At 50.2% G+C, this 25,082-nt stretch overlaps 1 protein-coding gene across 4 annotated transcripts in view; it reads left to right on the forward strand.

Moving 5' to 3' along the window:
• GRK5 (G protein-coupled receptor kinase 5) overlaps nucleotides 1-25,082 on the forward strand; it is a 223,427-nt gene that overhangs the window by 136,459 nt on the left and 61,886 nt on the right. For 2 of the 4 annotated variants that reach the window (XR_003796962.1, XM_029244702.1), the window contains exons 3-4: nucleotides 18,962-19,018; nucleotides 20,222-20,334. Coding sequence is in view for 2 of the 4 variants with exons in the window: in XM_029244702.1 (XP_029100535.1) it covers nucleotides 18,962-19,018; nucleotides 20,222-20,334 (170 nt within the window). In the remaining 2 variants the exon portion in view is untranslated. Of the gene's footprint in view, nucleotides 1-17,787; nucleotides 17,817-18,961; nucleotides 19,019-20,221; nucleotides 20,335-25,082 lie in introns of those variants that run through there. The other 2 variants (XM_029244704.1, XM_029244703.1) reach the window with 2 other exon arrangements.

The following is a 25,082-nucleotide window of genomic DNA, read 5'->3' on the forward strand; positions in this document are numbered from 1 at the left end:
CGGGCTCTGAAGGTGTTGAGTTGCTTCTTGGAGCTTAAGCCACAGCCCGTGTGAGAGGGAAGAGCCCCCTCTTACAGCTCCATGTGAAAGTGCTTGAAGCTTTTGCAACCCCGTTAATTAAGAAGATGGAGTATCTACCCTCCCCTTGGGCTTCCCTGGTGGCGCAGTGGTTGAGAGTCTGCCTGCCGATGCAGGGGACACGGGTTCGTGTCCTGCTCTGGGAGGATCCCACGTGCAGCGGAGCGGCTGGGCCCGTGAGCCATGGCCGCTGAGCCGGTGCATCCTGTGCTCCGCAATGGGAGAGGCCACAACAGTGAGAGGCCTGCGTACCGCAAAAAAAAAAAAAGAAGAAGAAGATGGAGTATCTACCCTCCCCTGTCTCCCACCCCTTCTCTCCTTCCTCTGCACCTGGTCCAGGGACCTTTGCTTGGGTGACACTCCCCTCCCTTCCTCCCTGAGGGAGGCCCTTCGCTTCTCTGGTGGGCAGTGGTGGCTTCCTCTTGAGGGAGGAGCAATTTGCTGTCCTCCCTTCCTCCGATTCCCAAGGGTGAGTCTCTCTGGGACAGCAGAGGGGCCTCCTGGGAAGCCTCCTTCCCCCCAGCTCTCGCTGGCAGCATAGGGCCTTAGGAACCAAAAAGACCTGGACTCAGGCCTCAGTTCCCCCACTGCCGCTGTATAACCTCACCGAGTTCCTTAGACCAGCTATGTGTGGTTTTCTGTTCAGTGCTGGGGGAGAAGTCTCCATCCCCCAGGGTGGCATTAAGAGCGAGAATGGAGTCTTCAAGCCTGGGGCTCTGTGGGTGCTGAGCACATGTGTAAGAGCTCCCGTGTGAGTGGTCCCTGCCCAGGTGGGGGATGTGAGCTGATGCCCCTCTCCCATTTATCACTCTGGCCTTGGCTGCTCTCTGACTGCCTAGGTGGGAAGGCCTCATCATCATGATTAAAACCATTCCCTTGGGGACTTCCCTGGTGGCGCAGTGAGTAAGACTCCATGCTCCCAATGCAGGGGGCCCGGCTTTGATCCCTGGTCAGGGAACTAGATCCCACATGCATGCCACAATTAAGAGTTCGCATGCCACAATTAGGAGCCAGCGAGGCACAACTAAGGAGCCCGCCTGCTGCAACTAAGACCTGGTGCAACCAAATTAAAAAAAAAATCCCTATTTAGCAAGCCCCAGCCCTCGTCCATTCATTCATTCATCCATTCTCCTGTTTCTGAGAACCTGCCCTGTACCAGGCCTTGCTCTGAGTACTGGGGAGCACAACCAGAAATAAGACAGCAGGGCTGGCTCCTTATTTCCAGACTGAAGCTGGGGAGGGACACTAACCAAGCAACCACCCAAGCAGATTTTTTTTTTTTTTTGGCTGCACCGTGGGGCATATGGGATCTTAGTTCCCTGACCAGGGATCGAACCCGCGCCCCTTGCATTGGGAGTGCGGAGTCTTAACCACTGGACACCCAGGGAAGTCCCCCAAGCAGATTTTAAAGGTCACCTGTATTGAGTGCCAGAGAGGAGGGGTGACAGGGGCCCAGCTCTGGGTGAGGCTTGAGGGGACTCAGAGTTGCAAGGCAGCCCTTGCCTTTAGGAAGTGTGGGCGCCAGCTGTAGGCTGTTGCCACTCTGGGCTCTGTGACCGTCAGAGGCAATCAGACTGCAAGGTCAAAGTCAATATTTAAAAAAAAAGGAACGTCAGTTCTTAGGAAGCTCTTAGTAGCCCTGTATACAATCTTGTGTTTAGCCACTTACTTATAGCCGGGACCCAGAGGCCACCTGGATGTCTGCCCCTTGAGTGCACGAACATCCCCCACCTTCCTGGCCCTTGTAAGAGAGGCGGTGCCATCCCAGGTGCTGGTATGGCCATCTGGGGGTTGCTCCTTGCCCATGCCCTTCAGGAACCCCAGAGACACTTGAGCCTGATGTGGCCGGGACGAGGCAGTTCGCACAGCGCCTGTATCTTGGGAAAACGAATGTGGTTCCCAGTGTGCTGCCTTGAGTTCCTGGAACCAGAGTGTTTGTTTTGTGTAATATACAGCAAAAACAGTTCTAGTGACTTCAGAACCTTGCGGCTTCCAAACTATAACTTATTAAAATACTGGATTTTTTATCCAGTGGATAAAATGTGGATTACCCGGGATATCACAGGGACAGAAAGCTAAATTGTGTTTGACAGGGAGAGAAAATACTCTCCATTTCAGGTCACCATTTTTTTTAAAAATTTTATTTATTTTTTTATACAGCAGGTTCTTATTAGTCATCCATTTTATACACATCAGTGTATACGTGTCAATCCCAATCTCCCAATTCATCACACCACCACCACCACCCCCACCGCTTTCCCCCCTTGGTGTCCATACGTTTTTTCTCTACTTCTGTGTCTCGATTTCTGCTCTGTGAACCAGTTCGTCTGTACCATTTTCCAGGTTCCACATATATGCATTAATATACGATATTTGTTTTTGTCTTTCTGACTTACTTCACTCTGTATGACAGTCTCTAGATGCATCCACATCTCTACAAATGACCCAATTTCGTTCCTTTTTATGGCTGAGTAATATTCCATTGTATACATGTGCCACATCTTCTTTATCCATTCATCTGTCAGTGGACATTTAGGTTGCTTCCATGTCCTGGCTGTTGTAAATAGAGCTGCAATGAACATTGGGATGCATGTGTCTTCTTGAATTATGTTTTTCTCTGGGTATATGCCCAGTAGTGGGATTGCTGGGTCATATGGTAGTTCTATTTTTAGTTTTTTAAGGAACCTCCATACTGTTCTCCATAGTGGCTGTATCAATTTACATTCCCACCAACAGTGCAAGAGGGTTCCTTTTTCTCCACACCCTCTCCAGCCTTTGTTGTTTGTAGATTTTCTGATGATACCCATTGTACAAGTCACCATTTTTAAGGGGATGTTTTAAAAATCTATTTATTTATTTTTGGCTGCGTTGGGTCTTCGTTGCTGCGCACGGGCTTTCTTTAGCTGTGGCGAGCGGGGGCTACTCTTCGTTGCGGTGCACGGGCTTCTCATTGCGGTGGCTTCTCTTGTTGAGCACAGGCTCTAGGCGTGTGGGTTTCAGTAGTTGTGGCACGCAGGCTCAGTAGTTGTGGTGCATGGGCTTAGTTGCTCCATGACATGTGGGATCTTCCCGGGCCAGGGCTTTGAACCCATGTCCCCTGCATTGGCAGGCGGATTCTTAACCACTGTGCCACCAGGGAAGCCTCCAGGTCACCATTTTTAGAACTGAACACATGCTTTTTGAGATTTGGGTATCTTAATTCCACCAGGGAAACAGTTCTCTATTTGCTTAAGTCCAAGGGCTGCTAGAGGACCATGGGACCCTTGGAGCCTTATTACAGCGCCGTGGGTCATGCCAAGGGAGGTCGGGTGGGTACATCGCATTTGAAGGGACACCTCGGCCTCCCTCTCAGTGGCAAAGAAACATCTGAAACTGCCTGATTTAGTAGATGAGGTTCAGGTGGGTGAACATCAGTTCCACAATTAATCCCTCATTGGCTGTGTGTGCTCAGCTCTCCCCTGGTTGGGCAGTGAAGGGGGTGGGTTTGGGGAATTGGCAGGAATCTCCAGTGACTGCTCCTTATAATAATGATGGATAGACAGTATTGATACTTACTGAGGGCCTTCCACCTGACAGGCACTGCGCTAATAAACCCCTTGGTTGATCTGTACCTATGAGGTAGGTCGTATTGTTATTATCTCTATTTTAGGTCCAGGAAAGTGAGTCTCAGAAAAGCTCATACAGCTAGTATGTGGTTGGATCAAGCAGAGTATAGGTTCGGCTGCTGTAACAAAGACCCACCCGAACACTGGTTTAAACAAGGTAGAAGCTTATTTCTCTCTCATGGAACAGTGCTTGGGTAGGGGTTTGGGGCTACTGTGGAAGTTCTATCTTTGTGGCTATTTAGTTCCCAGTCTCTTCTGTCCTTAGGATGTTGCCTGCGTCTACATGGTCCAAGATGGCACCCCACATGTCTGCATTCTAGTCTACGGGAAGGGGGACATGCCCTTTCTCCTAAGGACATAACCCAGATAACTTGGACCTTTCTGCTCATGTTCTATTGGCCAAAACTTGGTCATATAGCCACACCTAGCTGCAAATGTTGTTGGGAAATGTAGTCTTTCTTTTGGGTGGCTGTGTGCCTGGCTAAAAGTGGGAGATCTATTACAACAGAAAACACGATGAATGGACATTAGATGACTGGGATGAGTCTAGGTGGTGTACAGAGTTCATGTCTCTTACCTGTCCACCACCTCTCATCCCCGAGGAGTTCAAGGTCAGCTCCAAGGAAAGGAGCCCAGAGCTGGACCGTCAGCTCCTTGGATGCTTACGGTGTTGGGTGTTTCTGCCGATCCCTTGATCCTCTGGGGGAGCACAGCGCAGGGCAACAAGTAGGTGCTCAGTAAATCAATCTTAAAGGGAGAGCAGTAGAGAGGGACCTGACCTACCAGATCCAGCCCCAGCTAAATATGATGGGCACATCTGGATGTGAATTATAAGGGGGCTGGAAACTGCAGTGACCAACTGCCAGGAGGCAGCTGGGCCTAGAAGGATTCCCTTGCAGGGTGGAGCTCCCAGCTGCTTTGGTTGGGACCACAGAGAGGTTCAGGGTATCGTGCTGGCTGCCCTGGCTTAACCCCAACTTTGAAGACATCTATGAGCTGTGATTCCAGACTGGAAATTCGACTCCGTGCCTGCTTTGGGAGGAACTGGCCGCTTTGAGTGGCTTCTCCCCTAGTGGTGGTCTCTTGGGCTGTGCCCTGTACACTCCTGATTCTTTTCTGGCCACACGGAGGTCTGGGTTTGTCAGCTGCTGGCCCCTGGTTTTCGAGGAAGGGCCTCTGCCTCTCTCCCTCTGTGCTCCAGCTGCCTGCTTGAACTGGCCCTGACTCAGCTAGAACAACCTCTCAGAACCCAGGCCCCGTTCCGAAGTCCTTGGAGGACTTTCTGAGACGACACACTGAATGTGGGGAGCTGAGAGCTGTCTGGTCCCTGTTATTAGTTACACCTTCTGAACAGAGCTTCTCTCCATGCAGGTGCTCAGAAGGGAAAATCAGTGAGCATCCAAGGTTCCAGTGTGGAATTTTTCAATCATTTGAACATTGTTCTTGGCAAGGAATGATTGAAAACAAACAGCCATTATAGGTTACGTTTTTAGACCATTTAGCAACAGAGGGTATTCTTTGATCATCCCCCTGGTTTTTTGGTCTTTTTCGCAGTTGTCTTTCTTGTGCTGAGTAACTGAAGAGGATACCGAGTAGGCTCGGCATCAGTTAAGTATCTGTCAGAACGTCTGTTCGGAGCCTGGCAGTCAGAGGAAAGAGAAAACGTGTTCCCAGAGAGCGGTGTTCAGGCTGAGACGGAGCTTACGAGGTCTAGACAGTTATAAGATATGTGGAACTCTTAAAAAAGAAAGAAGGGAAGAAAGAAAAACATGTGTTTTGGGTTCTGCGTGCTTCTATTCTGTAGTTGTATCGCTGAGGCGGCTTTAGTTTACAATAAGTGGTATTTGGCAAGAAGTGTTACTGCCTGCTGACAAATTGATTGTGCTCCTTTACTGAGATGAAAATGCAGGAGGCATTTTGCTTTTTTTCCCTCTTGATGATTAAAAGCGTCTACTTGGCTCCAGGCAGAGATGGCCCCTGAGGATTTATATGAGACACCTGTGTGGCATCCATCACCAGCCTTCAGGCTGACAGAAGCAGCTACCCTGCACGGTGTTCAAAATGCCAGGTCCTGGGAGGGAGTTTTGACAGGCTTGACCGGGAGTCTCTGTGCCAGACCTGGGTGGGACCCTAGGGTGAGGGTCTTTGAATTTTAATCAAGAACTTCCCCTCCCTGTTCACGCTGAGCCAGGGCCTTAGAGCAGCTGAGCGGCTAAGCAAGCCCTGCGGTGATGAACAAAACCAGACCTGCCCCTACCTGGGCCTCAGTTTCTCCGTCTGAGCAATGAGGGCGTCACACTGGCTTTCCTTCGGATTTTCTTCAGGGTCTGTGTCCCTGCTCCCTCCGGCATGCCCTTGCTCTGCCCTATGATTGCGTTATAAAGAATGAGGATGCCAGTGTTGGGAAGAGGCTCCCTTTCCCATGTGGCAGATCCACTCATTAACTTGACCCAGCCCAGGGACAAATTAGAATGTAGCCAACAGCTAGCAAATTGATGAGATAGGTCGTTAATCCATTCATTCATTCATACGTGTGCACTCAAATATTACTGTACCAGCTCTATGCCAGGCTCTGAATGGGGAGCTGGACGTGCAGGGAACCGGGCAGCCTGGGCCCCGCCTGCATTCCCCTCCTGTTGGCTGAAGGACTTGCCTCTGTGTCGGTCCTAGCATAGGAATGAGATGTGAAGTGCAGTTCTAACAGCCTGTTTAAAGCCAAGCATTTACTTTTGGACACCCAGGACTTTAAGATTTCTACCTTCAAAGAGCAAGGGATTTGTTTTGACAAAGGAAGTGTAAACAGGATTCTAGTGAATAATATTTCTCATGGCTGCTCCTGCTTTAATCAATTGTATATTTATTGGTGATCTCTTAAGTGTCCAGACTGTCCTAGGCTCTGCCGGGGATGCAGAGAATTTACAGCTCAGCTGGGGATGGATGGATGTGTGTGTGTGTGTGTGTGTGTGTGTGTGTGTGTGTGTGTGTGAGGGAGTGTGAAGGCCAACTCTGAAGACAGTGGCCGAAGGAATGAGACAGCACGAACGTTACTTGATCACAGGTGTGGTGCTGGCCGCAGAGCTGAAGGAGCTCCAGGGAGGGGGCGTTCCAGAGGAGAAGGGGAGAGAAGGGTATTCTACATCATTCTCCTTTGCTGGCCCGGCTGGTGGAGCATAGCTGTCCAGCTGGTAGCCAGCCCCTGAGCTGCCACGGTTTTCCTAGGCCTTAGTCTCTGGAGGCTGAGCCCTGGACTCTGTATGCAGAGCAGTCCTGGGCCCCGTGAGAATGGAATGACAGGTCATGGGTGTGTCCAGGTTACCAGGGTGACTCTCTCCCCTGTGGACTCCCCGAGTCTGCCAAATGATGCCACTGGTGTGACGCCATCCACCTCTCAGGGTTCCAGTTCCTCACCTGCTGCCGCTACGGATTCCCTAGAAGCTAAGAAATGCAGAAGAGCTGTTCTCTTTTCAGGAAGAGCTGAGTTCAGATCTCATCTCCACCTCTTGCTAGCTCTGGGACCTTATGCTAATTCCTTCTCAGTGCCTCATTTTTTGACATCTGAAAAATAGGCTGTTAATAGCGTCTGTTTTGTAGATGCAAGAGAAAAGCATGTGAAGTGTGTCGCACAGTGCCTGGTATACAGCAGGTGCCCCATTCATGTTAACTGCTATCGTTCAGTTATTATTATGACACATCAGGTGGCGAAATCAGAAGGTCACCGTCTGATCCAAAAGTCATGTCTTTCTGAAAACTAGCTTAGCTGAACTCTATGAAAATCCATGTCTAAAATCCCGACCCACCCTGGGCTGTAACTCGGCTAAGTGAGTCTGAATTGAGGCTCCACCTCTCTCTGTTGGTTTCTGCTGAAGCATCACGCCTCTCCCCTGTTTCTCATCTGCAGCGTGGGTACCGGGTGAACTGTGTGCCTGGGAATATGTTCGTCTCTTCCCCACTCTAGCCCCTCTTGGGTCTGGGGCTAAGCTAAGCAAAGGTGGCTTGAAGGAAGGAGTTGACATGCTGTCATATTTAATTACCAGAGACCTGGATCAGGTACCAGTGGGCCAAGCCCTCCATACGCTGTTCCTTGAGGAAGCAGAGTGCAGGTGTATCACGTGGCCAGTCTTGTAGGAGCCGTGATGGGGCAGCTGGCGGAACTGGACGTGTATCTGAGAGAGGCCTCCAGGAGCACAGAAACACTGCCACCAAATATTTGCCCTCCCTATCTCAGGAATAAGGACTAAGGGGCGGGTATTACAGAAAGGTTTGGTCTCAAAATAAGAATGACTTTTAACATGGTGCTGATAAAGAGTACTGGACACCTTGTAGGTGAAGCGCTTACTGTCCCTGGAATGGCACAAGTTAAGGCTGGCTAAGCCACTAATGGGGATCATATCCAGAGGATGGGGGTTGGGGGGGTCTTTGGAACCTGAGACATCAGGACTTTGGGGAGACCATCAGTTGCTTCCACCTTCCCAGGCATTCACTTCTTAAGCTGCTTTTGGCCAGCACAACCGTGAGCCTCGCTAGGCCCTGGCTACTGGCCCAGGAAGAAGCAGGACTGCCTCTGCATGGAGGTTGCTGTTTGCCTTGGCCCCTGCTTGCCCAGCCACTTTCTGGCCCTGCCCTCCTGTGGCTTTTGCTTCATTAGCTCAGAGCTCCAGGTAAAGCCAGGCCCCGGGGCCCTGGATGGCACAGTGGGCACAGCCTCCGAGGCTGCAGAGCCTGCACGCCTCCCTGCTCTCCTCCCGAGCAGGCTAGGGCAGCCCACAGTAAGGGTGCGTCAGGCGCTGTCATCCAGGCTTAAACTGGAAAAACACTCGAGAAAGACTGACGCATAGAGAGTGGGGGTCACGGCCCCGGGGTCCCGCAGCAAACCGGCAGGGCTGCAGTGGAAGCCGGGGACCCAGCCCACGGAGCAGCGCGCTTCCCCGGCCCTGGGGGGATGCTGCTGTTAAGCTCCCGCTTGCTCTGCTCCCGCTCTGGCCACAGTGCGGGTGCAGGAGGGGCTGCAGCCCGGTGGCCTTAAAGACCCCAACAGTCGTGAACTCTGCTTGGGGCTCTGATGCTGGAGAAAGGCCGTGCCCTCTGGTATCTCCATCCCCACCAGGCTCCTGCCTGTGGACGCACCCAACTGGGAGGCGGGGACATTTACGCTCCCCTAGTTCATCGGCTTCATTTTGTAAAAGGGGAAACCGAGGTCCAGAGAGCAGAATGATGGGTCTGAAGTCGTACATGGGTCAGAGGAGAAGCTGGAGGCCGAGTCCAGTCCCCTGGCCCCAGCCCCATGGCCCTGGCTGAGCTTTGAAGACAGTGAGTGAGTCAGGCAGGGCCTGTGTTCAGGCCCTTCTCGCTTCTGGAGGCGAGGCCCACCACAGCTGCAGCAGACGGCCTGGCCCAGCCTCGCCTCGGCCTGGGTACCCAGAGCCCTGCAAGCCTCACGGGTTCTTTTGTTAACCTTAGATGGAAGCCCTGCTAGGGACAACTCTTAATCATCTAGTTTTTTCGGGGAGACCTTCATTTCTGGCAGATTAATCACTCAGTGGCGGGGGGAGGTGTCGAGGGGGTGTGGGCCTGGGATTTCTACTCCCCAACTTGGAGGCTTACGGTCTCCACTTCGCACTGATTTGTTTATCTGTTTTGTTTTATCTTCATTTGTTTTACGTATACACCTGCTTGGCCAGGCACTATTCCAGATGCTGGGGATAAAATGATGAACTAGACCTTGGAATCTCCCGGGGAGCTTTAAACACTACTGACGCCATCTCCAGAAATTTGATACAGTTGGCCTGGGTGTGGCCTGCGTGTTTCCATTTCTAAAATTGCCTGTATCCACATGGAAATTTATTTTCAAGGAGGAAAAAAGCTTGTAGAAAGGATGTGGCTCTAAGCGGATGGTTGTGAGCAGAGCCCGAGTGAAGGGAGGCCCCGGGTCATTCACCATCCACCAGGCTTTCCCAGGTGCCGGCACCACAGTGGGCCCGGTTCCAGCTCCCGGAAGGCTCTGCTGCAGGCCCAGCAGGGTGAAACGGGGTTCTGAGCACCCGCCTGTGACCCAGGCCCTGCACCCCAAGGGGGACATGTCTGGCGGCCACAGCTCCTTTGCTTGCCAGGGCCTTCTTAATCTCAGTGATCCTACAGCCAGATTTTTAGAATAGTTGTTTTCCCCTCATCTGTAAAGACTTAAAATCTTAAGGAATAGAAACCACCACAGGTCACACACATTAGTCGTCTCCTTTTTGCCTGGCATTTTCAAAATCCTCCACTGGTGATGAACCAGGTGCCTTTTCTACTGATGCCTTGTGGCTGTCATGCTCCTTCTGTGCTCACGTGGAGGGAATGCTTATAGTCACAAAGTGGGGACTTTCAGCCCGGGAGAGGGCTGAGAGCCCAGTGGTCTCTACCGGCCAGTAGAGATGGCCGGTAAAAGAGCCAGGCCTGGAACCCAGGTCCCAGTTCTGTCCCCAGCTCTTCCACCGTGCCGGGCATCCCAGCCACTGCCCCACAGTGTCCATGCCTCCCTGGCCATTCCCTGGGTCCACCTCCGTCACCCCACCCCTCCATTTACCCACCCGATTCTTCATCCCATTCTCACTGCAAGGGAATATCTAAATTCTTCGCTTTTCTTGGCTGCGAGGATAAGAGAGAGGTCACTGCCTAACTCTGGGGCCCCATCACTGCCCAGAGGGCCCCGTGGTGACAGCGGAGGCTTGACATCCTTTCCAGCTCAGCCCCCAGGCCGTTCCTAGGCTCCAGGTATCTCCTGGGCTTTGACCGCACCCAGTGGATTCAGGGCAGAGACCTGAACCCTCACAAAGAGGTGGGGCTCATTCGGGCGGCTGCATGGGCCCCCCCCACAAGTAGACTTCCACCCACCCCTCTTCCTTTCACAGATCCACAGACCAGACCCTCCTTTCCTCCCCCTTTCCCACCCCTGTCCCCACTTCCCCCATCTGGCAGCCCAGGCCCAAACACCCTACAGCTCAGTGGTTTTTACATGTGACTTGTCCAGGTGTCACTAACCTTTGTAAGACTCGGGCTTAATAGTTTTGATCCTACAGAGACACGTGACAAGTACAAGACATTCAGTAAAACCCGAGACCAGCAGGAGGGCAACAAAAAGCACAGGAAGATGGGGCTCGGTTTGGGTGTGTTTGTGTAATGTGCCATATGTCATTTTTATTCACGTAAAAACATCTTTCTTGAAGCAATAGGAACCCACTCGGCTGTTGCGAACCAAATACCAAATGTTTCCTTTTTCCTCTCCTGCTCCTTCCAAGAGGCGGAATTGCCGTTATCCGTGATGCTATCTTGCCTTTCAGAGAGCCTTTTCCTCAGAGCAAACGCCCGGATGTTTCTTCCAGCTTTGGCAGGAATTTTTGAGAGAAAGCTGTTTTCAAATCCCTTTTCTGTCTCTGTCTTAGACCTGGAGTACAGCAAAGGGAGGGGCTCCAGGCCTCAGTCTAATCCAGTCTCCTTCAATCTGTTTTCCTCAGTTGCCTCAGGACCTATAAGCACCCCTGCCCCCAACGAGAAAAAACAACAAAACCTGGTATTTTGGTGAAACGGTGTTAAATAAGATAAAATGAAAGAAAAGAAAAGAAAGCTCCAGTTGGTAGAGAGATGGCACCAGGAATCAGGAATCACTTTTGGATTAGCTCTCCCACCCCCACCCCCACCTCCGTGTACAATAAACAAGGGCTCCCGTGTTAGCATTTCCATTTCCTCAGGAAGCTGCCTTTCTTGCTCCTACTTCTGAAATGGAATGTGCATTTTCATTGGCCCAAGTTCAAGGAGTGCCTAGGGGCAACAATGAAAAACCGGTCCCAAGCAGGTCTCCGTGGTAGGTGGTCGACACCCCCTCCCCCAGAGCCGGGACTTCTTGCTTCCTATCCTCTGGGGATTGACGCCAGATGGGGAGGGAGGGAGGGAGGGGTGGCGACCTCCCTCGCTTGGGTTTGTAGCCATGAGGGGATCCATGCTGTCCCCGCTGCCTGAGTTCTGGCTTTCAGTTGGGAAAGTCTGGTGACCCTCCAAGCATCCGCATACCAAAGGCTCTTAATTAAGAAAGTATGTTCCCATTTCATGTCACTCGCAAAGAATGAAAACAGTGACAGCATTTATTTATCTTCACTATCAATATCATTCCTGTTTCTAATTCCACTGGGGGTTATGAGTCTTGAAGGAATTGACTGTGGGTTGTGAGATTTTAACCCCAGCCATGTGCTGTGGGGATACATGTGTCTTCTCTCTGAGAGAGAGGCTCAGAGCGAGGGGGAGAAGGGCCGCAGAGCCCTGGCCTCTGCCCTTCTGGAGCTCAGAGTCAATGGCTCTCGCCGGGAGGAGTGGCCTTTGCTTTGCCTTCTTTGGTGCTGATACAGAGTTGTCCCCCTTTCACCGGCTACATCCCATTTCTTTTCTGAATCTTCAGAGAGTCTTATAGAAGAGTCTTATAGAGGAGAGGGGATGTCCGAATGGCTACCATTTGTTTAGGACCCACTATGTGCTGACACTGGCCTGGGCACTCACGTGTGTTGCTGATCCTCTGATTGCCTGTGTGATGCGTGAGGACCTGGGCCTCAGGTTAAGGGATGTGCCCAAGACTAGATAACATGTTAGTCCATTTGGGCTGCTGCAAGAGAATACCACAGCCTGGGTGGATTTATGAAGAACAGAAACTGGGGCTTCCCTGGTGGCGCAGTGGTTAAGCATCCACCTACCAATGCAGGAGACATGGGTTCGAGCCCTGGTCTGGGAAGATCCCACGTGCCGCCAAGCAGCTAAGCCTGTGTGCCACAACTACTGAGCCTGCGTTCTAGAGCCTGCGAGCAACAACTACTGAGCCCGTGTGCCACAACTACTGAAGCCCACACGCCTAGGGCCTGTGCTCTGCAGCAAGAGAAGCCACCGCAATGAGAAGCCCGCGCACCGCAACAAAGAGTAGTCCCCACTCACCACAACTAGAGAAAGCCCACGTGCAGCAACGAAGACCGAACACAGCCAAAAATAAATTTATTTTTAAAAGAATAACACAAATTTATTTCTCACAGTTCTGGAGGCTGGAACTCCAGGTGCCACTTCATAAATGACCATCTTCTCTCTGTGTTCTCACATAGCAGAAAGGGCAAGGGAGCTCTCTGGGGCCTCTTTTAAAAGGGCACTAATCCCATACACAAGGGCTCCACCCTCATGACCTAATCACCTCTCAGGCCTTACCTCCTAATACCATCACAATGGGCATTAGGTTTCTAATGAATCTGGGGGGGGACACATTTAGTGTATAGCAGGTGTCCTTCACAATGGTCCTGAGGTGTGGGTACTGTCAATGGCTTATTACAAGAACAGGCTAGGAGACAAGAGGAAGCTCTTGGCAAACACCCAAACATCACAAGGTGGTGGTAAGAACAGGGCTCCTTGTCTTGTTGTGCCCTCTGTTGGTTGACAACTTGTTAAGTGTCATGCCCGACCTTTAAGGTAGGCTTGGCTGTGCCTAAAAACTTCATGTGTGTTGCAAAAATGCATATGTTGGCATGCTTTGCATGTGTATTCTTAGGCAGTTACCTTCATTACCAAGTAAATTTACTTGCCAACCCCTCAGATAACACTGTGCTGATTCGTGTCCCTTTGTGCCTCACCTCCTATCCCCAAGCAAGCTATCAGTTTCTGTCCATTTTCTTTAAGCCGTTCTGTCTCTCTCTTTTTTTTTTAAATTGAAGTATAACAGATTTACAATATTATGTTAGTTTCAGGTATACAGCAAAGTGATTCAGTTACATATATTTTTTCAGATTATATTCCATTATAGGTTATTAGAAGCTATTGAATATAATTCCCTGTGCTCTACAGTACATCCTTGTTGCTGATCTATTTTATGTGTAGTAGTTTGTATCTGTTAATCCCATACTCCTAATTTGTCCCTCCCTGTCTCCCTCTCCCCTTTGGTAACCATAAATTTGTTTCATATTGTTAACGAGTCCAAGCTCGCTGTGCTCACCGCGTGACAGGCCAATGAATCAGAGACCAGGTGTTGAGACAAGGAATACGACTTTCTTCGGAAAGCCGACAGACCAAGAAGATGGCAGATTAGGGTCTCCGATAAACCATCTTCTCGGGGTTTGCATGCCACTTTCTTTTATAGCACAGAGAGGGGGAGGAGATGGGGGTAGGAAAGTAAAAAGGCCATAAATTTTGCAAATATCCCCTGGAATGGCCAGCCTGGGGGCGGGGGTGGGGTAGGGTCGGGGGAGGGGATGTGTTAATTTCTTCTTTCTTGCAGCCATCCGCAGGTGGGCGGAGTCAGATTGTCTTCCTGAGAGCTGAACAGAGGCACTTTGGTTTAACATTTCAGGCAGAGGGGCAGGGTTCCCTGAGGCAGGCCATTACGTATGATTATAATAACAAAAGCAATGGAAAGCAAAGGTTAAAGTCAAACAGATCAAACATGGAGTCCGATTTAGCTCTTCCCTGTACACTGTCTGTGAATCTGTTTCTGTTTTGTATATAGATTCATTTGTATTATTTTTTAGAGTCCACATATGAGTGATATCATACAGCATTTGTCCTTCTGTCTGATTTGCTTCACTACGTATAATAATCTCTAGGTCCATCCACGTTGCTGCAAGTGGCACTATTTCATTGTGTTTTATAAGCCATTCTCTTTTTTCTAATTACTGTGGTAAGAACATTTAACATGCGATCTACCCTCTTCATAAATTTTTAAGTGCACAATACAGTGTTGTTAACTACAAACACAGTGTTGTACAGCAGATGTCTAGAACTTAATCATCTTGCATAACTGGAACTCTAGATCCATTGGACAGTAGCTCCCAATTTCCCCCTCCCCCAATCCCTGGCAACCACTGTTTTACTGTTTCTGTGAGTTTGACTATTTTATTCAAAAATTTTTTTCTTTTTTTTTTTTGGCCACAACACGCGGCTTGCGGGATATTCCCCAACCAGGGATTAAACCTATGCCACTGCAGTGAAAACCCGGAATCCTGACCACTAGGCTACCAGGGAAGTCCAAGTTTGACTCTTTTAGATACCTCATAAAGGTGGCGTCATGCAGAATTTGCCCTTCTGTGACAGGCTTATTTCAATTAGCATAGTGTCATCAAGACTAACGCATGTTGTCACGTGACACGATTTCCTTCCTTTTTAAGACTGAATAATATTCCACTGTATGTATATACCACATTTTAAAAATCCATTCATTGGTCGATGGACATTTACGTTTGTTGCCACATCTTGGCTGTTATGAATAGTGTCGCAGTGAACATGGGAGTACTAATACCTCTTTGAAATACTGATTTTAATTCTTTTGGATAAATACCCAGCAGTGGAATTGCTGGATCGTATTAATTTTTTGAGGAACCTCCATATACTTGAAGCCGTTCTTGAAGCCTCCCTGCAGTGGTCGCAGATCTAGCCCTGAATTCTTGCCCTAACACTCTTGTCCCAGGCTTGTCCCTGCCCCTCCCTCCAGCCTCTGGCCCTATTTCTCTGGCTTTGACCTTCTCCTCTTTCCCCAGCACTCAGCCTCTCCCCTGCTGACAATTTGCATTGCCTTTGGCGAGCCCATCACTCCCATTCCCATGCGCCAGCGAGCCCTCCCCTGGGCACCTCCCCTGGGCACCTCCCCTGAAACCCAGCCAAACCAGGAAAGCAGTGTGTGTGCCCCTGCAGCCGGGGCATTTCTGGCTGCCCTGCCCAGCCCTGTCTGTGAATGTGCCTCCCTCCTGCCTGGGCTGGTAAGCAAACTGCTGGGACAAAGACAAAGCCTGCGGAGCCTGTCTCATTTAAGGGGTGCCCCTCCCACCCCCCTGCGACAGGGCCTGGAATGAAGTGCCCAGAAGGGGCTCAGCCAGTGTCTGTGAACTTGCTAAGGGAACGTTGGTTCTGTCTGAGGCATGGCAGGAGTTCCGGTGTGCTGCGGGAAGGAGTGGCAGTCCTGTCTTCCTGGGCCAGCCGTGGGCGTGCTTGGGAGGCATCAAGCCCTCGAAGAAGCAAAAGACGTGGTTTCCTTAAAGCCAATTCAGTTCGGCTTCTCACCAAAGCAGGATCACAACCACAGGGGCTGCGCCCTCCCTGCCCAAAGGCCAGGGCTTGAACCACAGGTGGGAATGGCTCCCAAACTAGTGACCTCCTCCGTAAATGTCTCAGGCTCATGGCTCCCACCCCATTTTTGTTCACCTTCCCATGCACTGCACTTGAATCATTTGTGCTCTAAAATCATTGATGCCCCAGTGGGACAGTGAATCCATTCCAGTCTCCTTGGCCTTGGAGTCCAGCCTTTTCCTGTCTGAGCCCAGCTGCCTCTCCAGCACTTCTGCCCCCCATCCTCCTGGGTGCTGGTGGGCCCTACCCCTCCCTGGGGCAGCCTGCCCCTTGATCCAGGGCACTATAAGTTCAGAGCTTATAATGGGCTTTCTGGACCCCCTTTTCCATCACCTTCCTCTGGACATGCTTCAGTTTTGTGTCCACCAGACCAATGTTACTGCAGCCGAGGTCAAATGTCACATCACAAAGACCACATCCCTATTCTTGGTCTCAGCTGACCGCCAGCTGTTAACTCCAAGCCTGTTTCTGGATCATTAACCTGCCAATGGGTATGAGGTGTGTCTCCTCCCACCCACTCATCCACACACCCCCCCCAGGTGTTCAATTCAATAAGAGAGTCTGAAAATTGAAGGAACCTTCTAGTATCAAAAAGCAAGAGACCTTGGAACAGAGTTTGTTGAATGAATGAAGGATCCAAAAGAATAAGGCTAGAATGATTTGGTGATTGGTGAATACTTTGGGGGCAGGGAGCCTGATGCCCCTCATATCTTACATAACGACAGACTCTTTCTGGCTTGGAAGGAAAGATCAATGAAGGACGTGGCCAGAAGCAGGATTTTCACATTCAGAAGAGCTGGTGTGTATGTTTGTGTGTAGACCGTGCATGTGTGCCTGTGTACACAGCATCCCAGGAGCCTCCCAGCCTGAGAGAGAGATTCAGAGACAGGGAGAGCCCTGCCGCTCTGTGTTGGGTACTCCTCCCCACTAACCCAAACAGGACACCCTTGGGAGACGGGCTGTGGGCAGGGCACTTCCAAGCTGTATTTCTACAGCATGGCTGGCTTCCTTAGAAACCGACTAGAAAGGATCTGCTCTGAAGATGTATTACAGAGCAACTTGTGCTTTCAATTTCAGTGTCCTCTGACTTTCCCGAAGTGACCTGCCCCTCGGACTTGCCCTTGACACATTAAGAACTTTGAATCTGTGCCTTTTCCTGTCACCTTGATCAAATCCCAAGTTCACATTCTTCCTTCTGTGGCCTCGTTCTCCATTTCTAAAGGAATTGCAGACTTTGCACTTTGATTTTAGTGGTGGTGGTGCTTCCTCAGAGGATAAGCCCATTTATCTTTATTTAAAGCTGAGAAAACATCCAAATAGATGATTACTGACCCTCTTCTTTCTTCCTGGGCTTCCAACGCATGGCTTTCTTGCCTGGGATCCTCTGTACAGCTGGGAGAGGCACAGAACTGAGGTGCTGACAGCTTGTGTTGGAATCACATGGTGTTTACTGTGCTGTGAGTTTATAACGGCTTTGTTTCCATACTGACAGCACACGCCATATGGAGAGAAAAAATCCTGTCAGATGAACCCTTGAGGAATCACAATATGGTACATGAAATCTCATAATTGCTTTTGGAAATGCGGAGGGCCCCTTGCTCAAATCACATAAGCAATGTGGCGCTCTCTGCCATAATTGAATAAAACGGGAGTTTCACACAAGGTAATTTCCTTTGTTCTGTGTTTGTGCTGGGGAAGCTCAGCTGACTGGGGAAGGACAGGGAAGTTTGTTTTCCTCTCCTTGGGGGATCAGGCTGAGTGGGAGGTGGTGAGAACGCAGGCTGTGTCTGTAGGGCATCGTGCTAACAGGTGCGGACTCCAGACCTGTCACCCTCCTGGCTTCCTCCAACCCAGACTCCCTTCTGTGGCTGATGATAACTTGACATTTTATTACTGTCACTTGGGATCTTGTCTGCTCACCCCCCCACACACCCTTTCCAACAGAATCCAAGATCGCTGAGGGCTGGGACCATGTCCCATTCCCCCCACTCCCGACCCCCACCAATCCTGGCACACGATGAGGTGAGTTAAATGTTTGTTGGAGTGGCTATTCCCGAACAATCTGTGCATGGAAAGGTAAGCTGAGTTAAGGCAATAGTTCAAGGCTAGTTTCAGCCCCCAAACCAGCTGAGGAGCGGGCCGAGGGGAGACTTGCAAGGTGGCTCATCCACTTGACCAAAGTATCCTCTCAAGAGAGAATGAGAAATTTGTGAGTGCCTTCTGATACAAGGTGTACTTAGAACTGGTGGATTCCTACAAAAACCATTCTTGCCCTCAAGCAGTTTACCCATGAAAGGAGAAATGGGCTCTAAAACTCTCCAGCCCCAGTCAGTTGTTCTTTCAGTTGCAAGAGACAAAAACCCAACACCGACTGGCTTAAGCAAAGACAGATGGCTAAAGGTGCAGGCGCTGGGCGGGCCTCAGTAGGCTGCCTTTCGGGGACTCCTGTGATATTTACAGCTCCAGGCTTCTCTTCCTCACTCAGCTGTCCTTCCCTTGCACTGGCTTCATTCTCCATATGGGCTCTTGCTGGTGGGAAAGACAGTTGTGACGACTCTTGGCTGACCAGTCCTAAGGCCTTGTCATCCCAGAGAGGAACAAGTGTCTTTTCTGGAAGTTCTACCAAAAACCCTGGAAGGACTCCAAGGCCCCCTGGGTCACATGCCCTGAACCGATCATTGTGGCCATGAAACAGAGGGCTCTGATTGGCCAGGACTGAGTCACGTGCCCATCCCTGGGGCTTGGGAGGAGTTGCTCCCTTAGGACCCTATGATGGTATTTTACAGACTCACAGAGAGGAGGTTCCCCAAAGGAAGGGAGATGGAACAGACCAAAATCCCCACTTCCACGATGATAACAGATGGTGTTTATTAAGCAATTCCTTTGTGCCAGACTCTCACTGCTCCTAAGAGATAGTACGATGACTGCTCCCAGTTTACAGATGAGGAAACAGAGGGATAATGTGTCAGGTCAGTTGCCCTGGGGCACACAGGCAGTGAGTAGTGAGGCTGGGATCTGAATCTGGGTTTAGCTCCAGAGCCCTTGCTCACAGCCACCACCCTCCCTACGAGTAATGGCTGTACCTCTGTGGATAAACTCTTTGGGTATGAAAATGAGTGGGCATGATGGTTCTGTTCCTGTCTCCTTGTTGTTTTCCATATCTCCAGGGGGCGGTTCCTGGCTCCTCTACAGTTGGCAAGGATACAGTCATTCCATCCTCCCAGGTAGCTCTTCTAACTGAGGTCTACCTCACCCTCTTCCTGGTTTCCCCACGAAGTCACCTGAGTTTTCCTGGTGCAGCCACAAAATCAAAGGGCTAATTTTCAGTGCTCTGGAGGGTCTGAGGCAACAAGTCTCAGCCAGACCTTTGAGCATCTTTCTGCCCAGAGAAAGCCTCTTGCAGAGTCATTGCAGGAAGAACCAGAAGGGTCCCTCCCATCTTACCTCCAACATGCATCTTCATTATCGAGAGGAAGAGTAAGGCCCAGAGAGGGCAAGTGTGTTGCTTGAAGTCACACAGCAAGTCATTGGCTAGAACCCTGGTCTCTAGGCCTCTGTGCTTTGAGTCTTGACCTGTTATTTCCTCTTCAGAACTCTCTTGGCTACTGAGTGGCTGAGGTCTGGTCACATCCTGTCTCTGTGCCTCTAGCTCCTCAGCTGGAAAATACAGGGTTTTCATAGTTTGAAGCATTCTAAGACTGGGCTTTGCTCCAATTGGGCAAATATGAAATTTTGTTTACTGTATTCATTAGAATATTTGAATTACAAGTCATTTTAAAGTTTTTTCAAATTGCCCTAAATAATGCTCATAAATAAGCCTTTCAGATGTGGTTTGGGCTGCAGGCATAGTGCGACCCAGAGGTTCGTAACTTCACCAGAGCACCTGCTCATAATTTTCCCAGCTCTGACTTCCTCTGTATGTCAACCTTATCCTCACAGCAGCTTGTTGTGCAGTGTCAAGAACACTGCAGCAGACCCTGGCCTCACACCCATGCACCCCAGTACCAGAGGAAGAGGGAGCACCTTGGCTTAGCGTGCCCAGGCGACGTCTGTGGTTCATGCTGATTTTACTAGCTTGGGTTACATGCCCGCCACCCTTATCCAGTCCCTGTAACCACGGAACGTGACATGCGGATCAGGCAGTCAGGGGCAGAGCCTTAGTCCCCAGAGCTGCTAGCATCTCCGTACAGAAATCAGGACACTGGAAAGGGAGTGGGCTGGGGAGTAGAGGCAAGGTCATAACTGGCTCCTCTTTCTACACTGACCTCGACTCTTCTGAGTCTGCAGAGCCTGGAGGTGGATAAAGGGTCCTGAGAGTTTGTCAATCACCTTGCTCCATCTATCTGAGGCAAGAACCCAGGTGTGGGTTGATGGCTCTGTCTGGCCCTTTCTGGGGTCTCACCGTATTCTTCTTTTCTTACCTCTAGAGAGAGATTACTGCAGTTTATGTGACAAGCAGCCAATTGGGAGGCTGCTTTTCCGGCAGTTCTGCGAAACCAGACCTGGGCTGGAGTCTTACATTCAGTTCCTGGACTCAGTGGTAAGTCCCTTCGCTGGGGGGAAGAGCCCTTTGGTCCTTTGTGATCAGCGATCGTTTTTGTCCAAAGGAAAAGATAGACCACGTGGCTTACGTGGATGCAGAATAAACTTGTTGCTTAAGAGACTGCCAGTGCAGACTTGTCTCCAGGTCACCACTTGCTGCACAACCGTGCGGGGCCACCTCCCACTCTGGGCCTCGGCTGCCGCTGCTTTAACACGAGGTTCTGTCAGTTCTCTGATTCTGGGAGCCTGGGTTATTGTGAAGTAGTACCTAGGAAGCTGGGTGGTTTTCCCAACACCCCCAGGTGTTGGATTCCCAGGCCCCTTCTTCCGGCTGAGAACCCGTTTTCTAAAATTCCAAGGCTTGTGTTTCTTTGTGTGCTTGTTTACTGTCTGCTTCCCCACTAGAATGCAAGCTCCCTGAGGCCAGGGCCCTGGGCTTCCAGGTCACCTCTGCCTGGCATTGTGCCCAGCCCATACAGGCATTCAGTAAACGTTTGTGGGAGGAACATGTGTTGGCCATTTCAAGGCAATCTGACAGCTGCTGGCTGCGCTGCGCTGGCTGCTGGCATACACAGCGGTGACTGACACCACGGGGACTTCCTTCAGATGTACTGGTCGTTCATTTGTTTAACAAATGCTATATTACTCACACATAAAAAAGAATGAAATCATGCCATTTGCAGCAACATGGATGGACCTAGAGATGATCATACTAAGTGAAGTAGGTCAGAGAAAGACAAATATCATATGATATCGCTTATATGTGGAATGTAAAAAAATAATACAAATGAACTTATTTACAAAACAAAAATAGACTTGCAGACATAGAAAACAAACTTAAGGTTACCGAAGGGGAAAGGGAGGGGAAGGGATAAATTGGGAATTTGGGATTAACAGATACACAGTACTATATATAAAACAGATAAACAACAAGGACCTACTGTATAGCACAGGGAACTATATTTAATATCTTGTAATAATCTATAATGGAAAAGAATCTGAAAAAGAATATATATGTGTGCATATATATAACTGAATCATTTTGCTATATACCTGAAACGTAAATCGCCTATACTTCAATTTTAAAAAAAAAACAAAAAACAAATGCTGATTGATCTGTGTGGGCTTTTAGGACAGGACGTAGGAACACACAGGAGTTCCTCAACACTTGCTTGGGAGGACAGGGCACCTCAGCCTGGCCTACTGCTCTTTGGGTGTCTGTCCAAGGAAGGTAGACAAGGAGTGGGGAGGTGAAAGATGAATCACGGTCAGTCGTGAAAGGAATGGGGTCATTTGGGCCCCCCCTTTCCAAGGCAGGGCACCAAGGTGCTGTTGTTTCCTAGAGGCCCTAATGCCATCATTGGCTGCAGCCATCCTGACCTCCAGCTTGGTGTGGGGGACAGCCCTATGGGGCCCAACTTTCTGTGTCTTCTTCAGGGTCTCAAGGTGGATCTCTAGACCCACTGGCCAAACTGTCCCCTGAACTTCTCCACTGGAAGTCACATGGGCCCCTTGAAGTCAGCACATCCTTAACAAACTCAGCACCCTCCCCCAGCTCCCCACGGCTACCAGCCCTGACATGTTCCCTATTCCAGTGACCAGCACCCCTCCATCACCCATCCCCGAAATCTTTGCATTGTTCTTGACCCCTCCCTCTCGTCATTCCTCACCCAACCGGATCAAGGACCATGTGCCTGGCTCCTGACTCCTCCTAGCCCAGTTCCCTTCCCTCTACAACCTCTCTCCTGGTCTCCACGCAGGCTCTCACATGACGCATACAAGTGATCACCATAGATCTCAACCTCAGCTGAGCAGTAGAAACACCTGGGGAGCCTTAAAAAAGATACTAATGCCTGAGCTGAAGCCCAGACTCATTAATTTCAATCTCTGGGGATGGGGCCTGGTATTTTCATAACGTTTTATTATGGAAAATTTCAAACTATAAAAAGTAAAAGTCTACAGAATAGCAGAATGAACCCCCATGCACCCTGCTCCAACAATTATGGATTCAAGGCCAACCTTGTTTCACCCACATCCTCCCCTCTGGCACATTTTGCAGCTGACCTCACTTATGTCATTTTATCTGTGAACGTGTCAGCACGTATATCTAAATGATGACGGCTCTTCAACCAAAAAACCACAATACCATTATCACAGCTAAAGAAAATAATTTGTTACTCTCATCACATAATCAGTGTTAATAATCAGATAGCATCAGCGTTCAAATTTCTGATATTCTCACGCTTTTTGTAAATGCATGTCTTAACAGTTTATAACCATCTCCAAGAGTGTCCCACAGCCTGAATGTTGTGTTCTCACCCCCATGTGTCGTTTAATAAGTTCCTCTGTATTTCTTGTAAATTGCTCATGGAATCTAGAAACTTGGTCAGATTTAGTTTCAATCTGGTGGTGGTAAGGGACTGACTTCATAAGTGGTTTCAGGCTCTTCTGCTAGGGGACTTTTTAAAAAATATTTATTTATTTTGTTTTTGCCTGTGTCGGGTCTTAGCTGCGGCACACAGGATCCTTCACTGTGGTGTGTGGGCTCCTCGTTGCGGTGCGCTGGCTTCTCTCTAGTTGCGGCACGCGGGCTTAGTTGCCCCGCCGCATGTAGGATCTTAGTTCCCAGACCAGGGATCCAACCCGTGTCCCCTGCATCGGAAGATAGATTCGTAACCACTGTGCCACCAGGGAAGTCCCTGCTAGGGGACTTATAATATTTGGTGTCTGTCTTTTTGAGATGGCAGCAGCCATTGATATTCAATACCCAAATCTATTGATTAATTAGGGGTTGTGACATGGCGACATTCTGTCATTCCTTCTTCATTTGCTAACTGGGAAACACTTCCTTTCAATTACTGTTTGGTTACCCGATGGTAAAGTTCATATAGGAATTGCTTGATTCTTTCCCCATGTTTATGTTTTCAAAGTACCAAATTGGTTCACTGGCATCCTCCAATGATAAACATGGGGCATTTTGATGCATTGGTGCTCCATGGTTTCATTGTTGGTCTGTGGAGCCCTTCAGGTTGGCTTTTGGGCCCTTGAGAGGACCCCAGTGGTCATTGGCAGCCTCCTTGCTGTCTGGTGTGATGCAGTGTTCCGGGCTCATCTTGTTTGTTTCCTGCCCTCCACCTAGAGTTTGTCATTTCTCCAAGAAGCCCTGGTTCCTTTTACTGGGCAATGGTACTTAGAGACTACAGTTTGGCACTAGGGGTGTTCATCACCTCCCACTGGACTGGCCACTGTTTGTAGCAGACATTGGCAGTTTTCACATCTTTCAGGACTGTACTGTGTGTATGTCCAGAGTTGGGAAACACTGACATCCAGAGCAAAGTCCAAGCTCTGAGGCTGCCCTCCTAGACCTTCCACCAGCAGGCCCCTGCCCACCCAGGCTTTGACTGGCCAGGCTGGTTAAAGCCTCTCAGCCCTGACTCCCTCCCTCTCACTACTCGAAATGCCTCCCGGGCCCCCTCTGCCTGGTGAGTGCCAGCTCATCCCCCTGCACTCTGCTCTCAGAAGCCTTCCCCATCCGCCCTCTCTCCCCACATGCCCTCTGCTCCGGGCCTCGACACACACCTGAGCCTCACACACCTGAGCCTCATTACTGCGCGGTGCTGGCAGAATGGCGCATCGTGGGGGGGGGGGGGTGCAGGACCCTGAGACAGACCTTGAGGCAATGCTGGCGCCACCTCAGCTGCCAGGGAGACCGTGGGCAGGTGCTTGACCCCTCTGTGCCCCATATCTCACCTGTAAGTGGGGCCATAGTTGTACCTGATGGTGGTGGACGTGTTGAGGAGAGATTGAATGAGTTCGCGCCACTCAGGGCAGTGTCCGGCATGTCACAGACGCCTGATGAATGTAGCCAGTAGGGCTCTATTTGTGTGCCTTTCTCCTCCACTAACTGCAAGTCTCTGGGTGGCACAGACATAGCTCATCATCTCTGAATCCTCACAACACTGAACCTGACAGGTGATCAATGCTCAGGACTCACTGGGAGCTTGTGTCCGTGGCTGGAGTGGAGGGAGCCAGGGCAGAGGGGTCTAGGAGAGGTGACAACCATCCAAGACCTTGTGCCATTAGAGAACTCTGACTTTGAGTGAAGCAGGGGAGCCACTGGAGGGTTTTGAGCAGAGCAATGCCATGGTCTGATTTAGGTTTTTAAAGGATCCCTCTGGCTCCTGTGTTGGGAAAAGGCTATGGGGGGGCAAGGGTCAGAGTGGGGAGCTCTGATGGGTGAGAGCGGGTAGTTGCTCAAGCCAGGGTGGAAGCAGCCGGCCGTGGTGACAAGTGGTAGGATTGGGGGCATGTTTTGAACCAGAGCTCACAGTATTTTCTGATGCCCTGGGGGTGAGAGAGAAGAGTTGGTGATGACTTCAAAGTGTTGACCTGAACCAGTGGAAGGATGGAATGAGGGTAGGGCTGTGGGAGGTTTGTTTGTGGGGAGGTCAGGATCTTCACCTGGGGCACACTCAGCTTCCGACGTCTACCAGATGGCCCAGTGGAGATGTCCATGCAGAGGTGGGTGTCAGAATCCGGAGTTTGTGAGAGTGGTCTGGGCTGGAAATAGCAGATTGGGAGTTGTCAGCATGTAGCTGGTACTTAGAGCCACGGGCTGGATGAGCTCACCAAGGAGGTGAACGTGGATGGAGGAGCTGAGGATCAAAGTCTGAGCCCTGGACAAAGGCTCCTCCCCATTTGGAAAAGATGAGGCATTGGCAGCTTTGGGACCCGTCTGGAGAGTCG

The sequence above is a fragment of the Monodon monoceros genome, unplaced genomic scaffold, assembly GCF_005190385.1.
Source record: "Monodon monoceros isolate NGI ecotype Baffin Bay Population unplaced genomic scaffold, NGI_Narwhal_1 Super_Scaffold_4, whole genome shotgun sequence".
NCBI classification, from domain to species: domain Eukaryota; kingdom Metazoa; phylum Chordata; class Mammalia; order Artiodactyla; family Monodontidae; genus Monodon; species Monodon monoceros.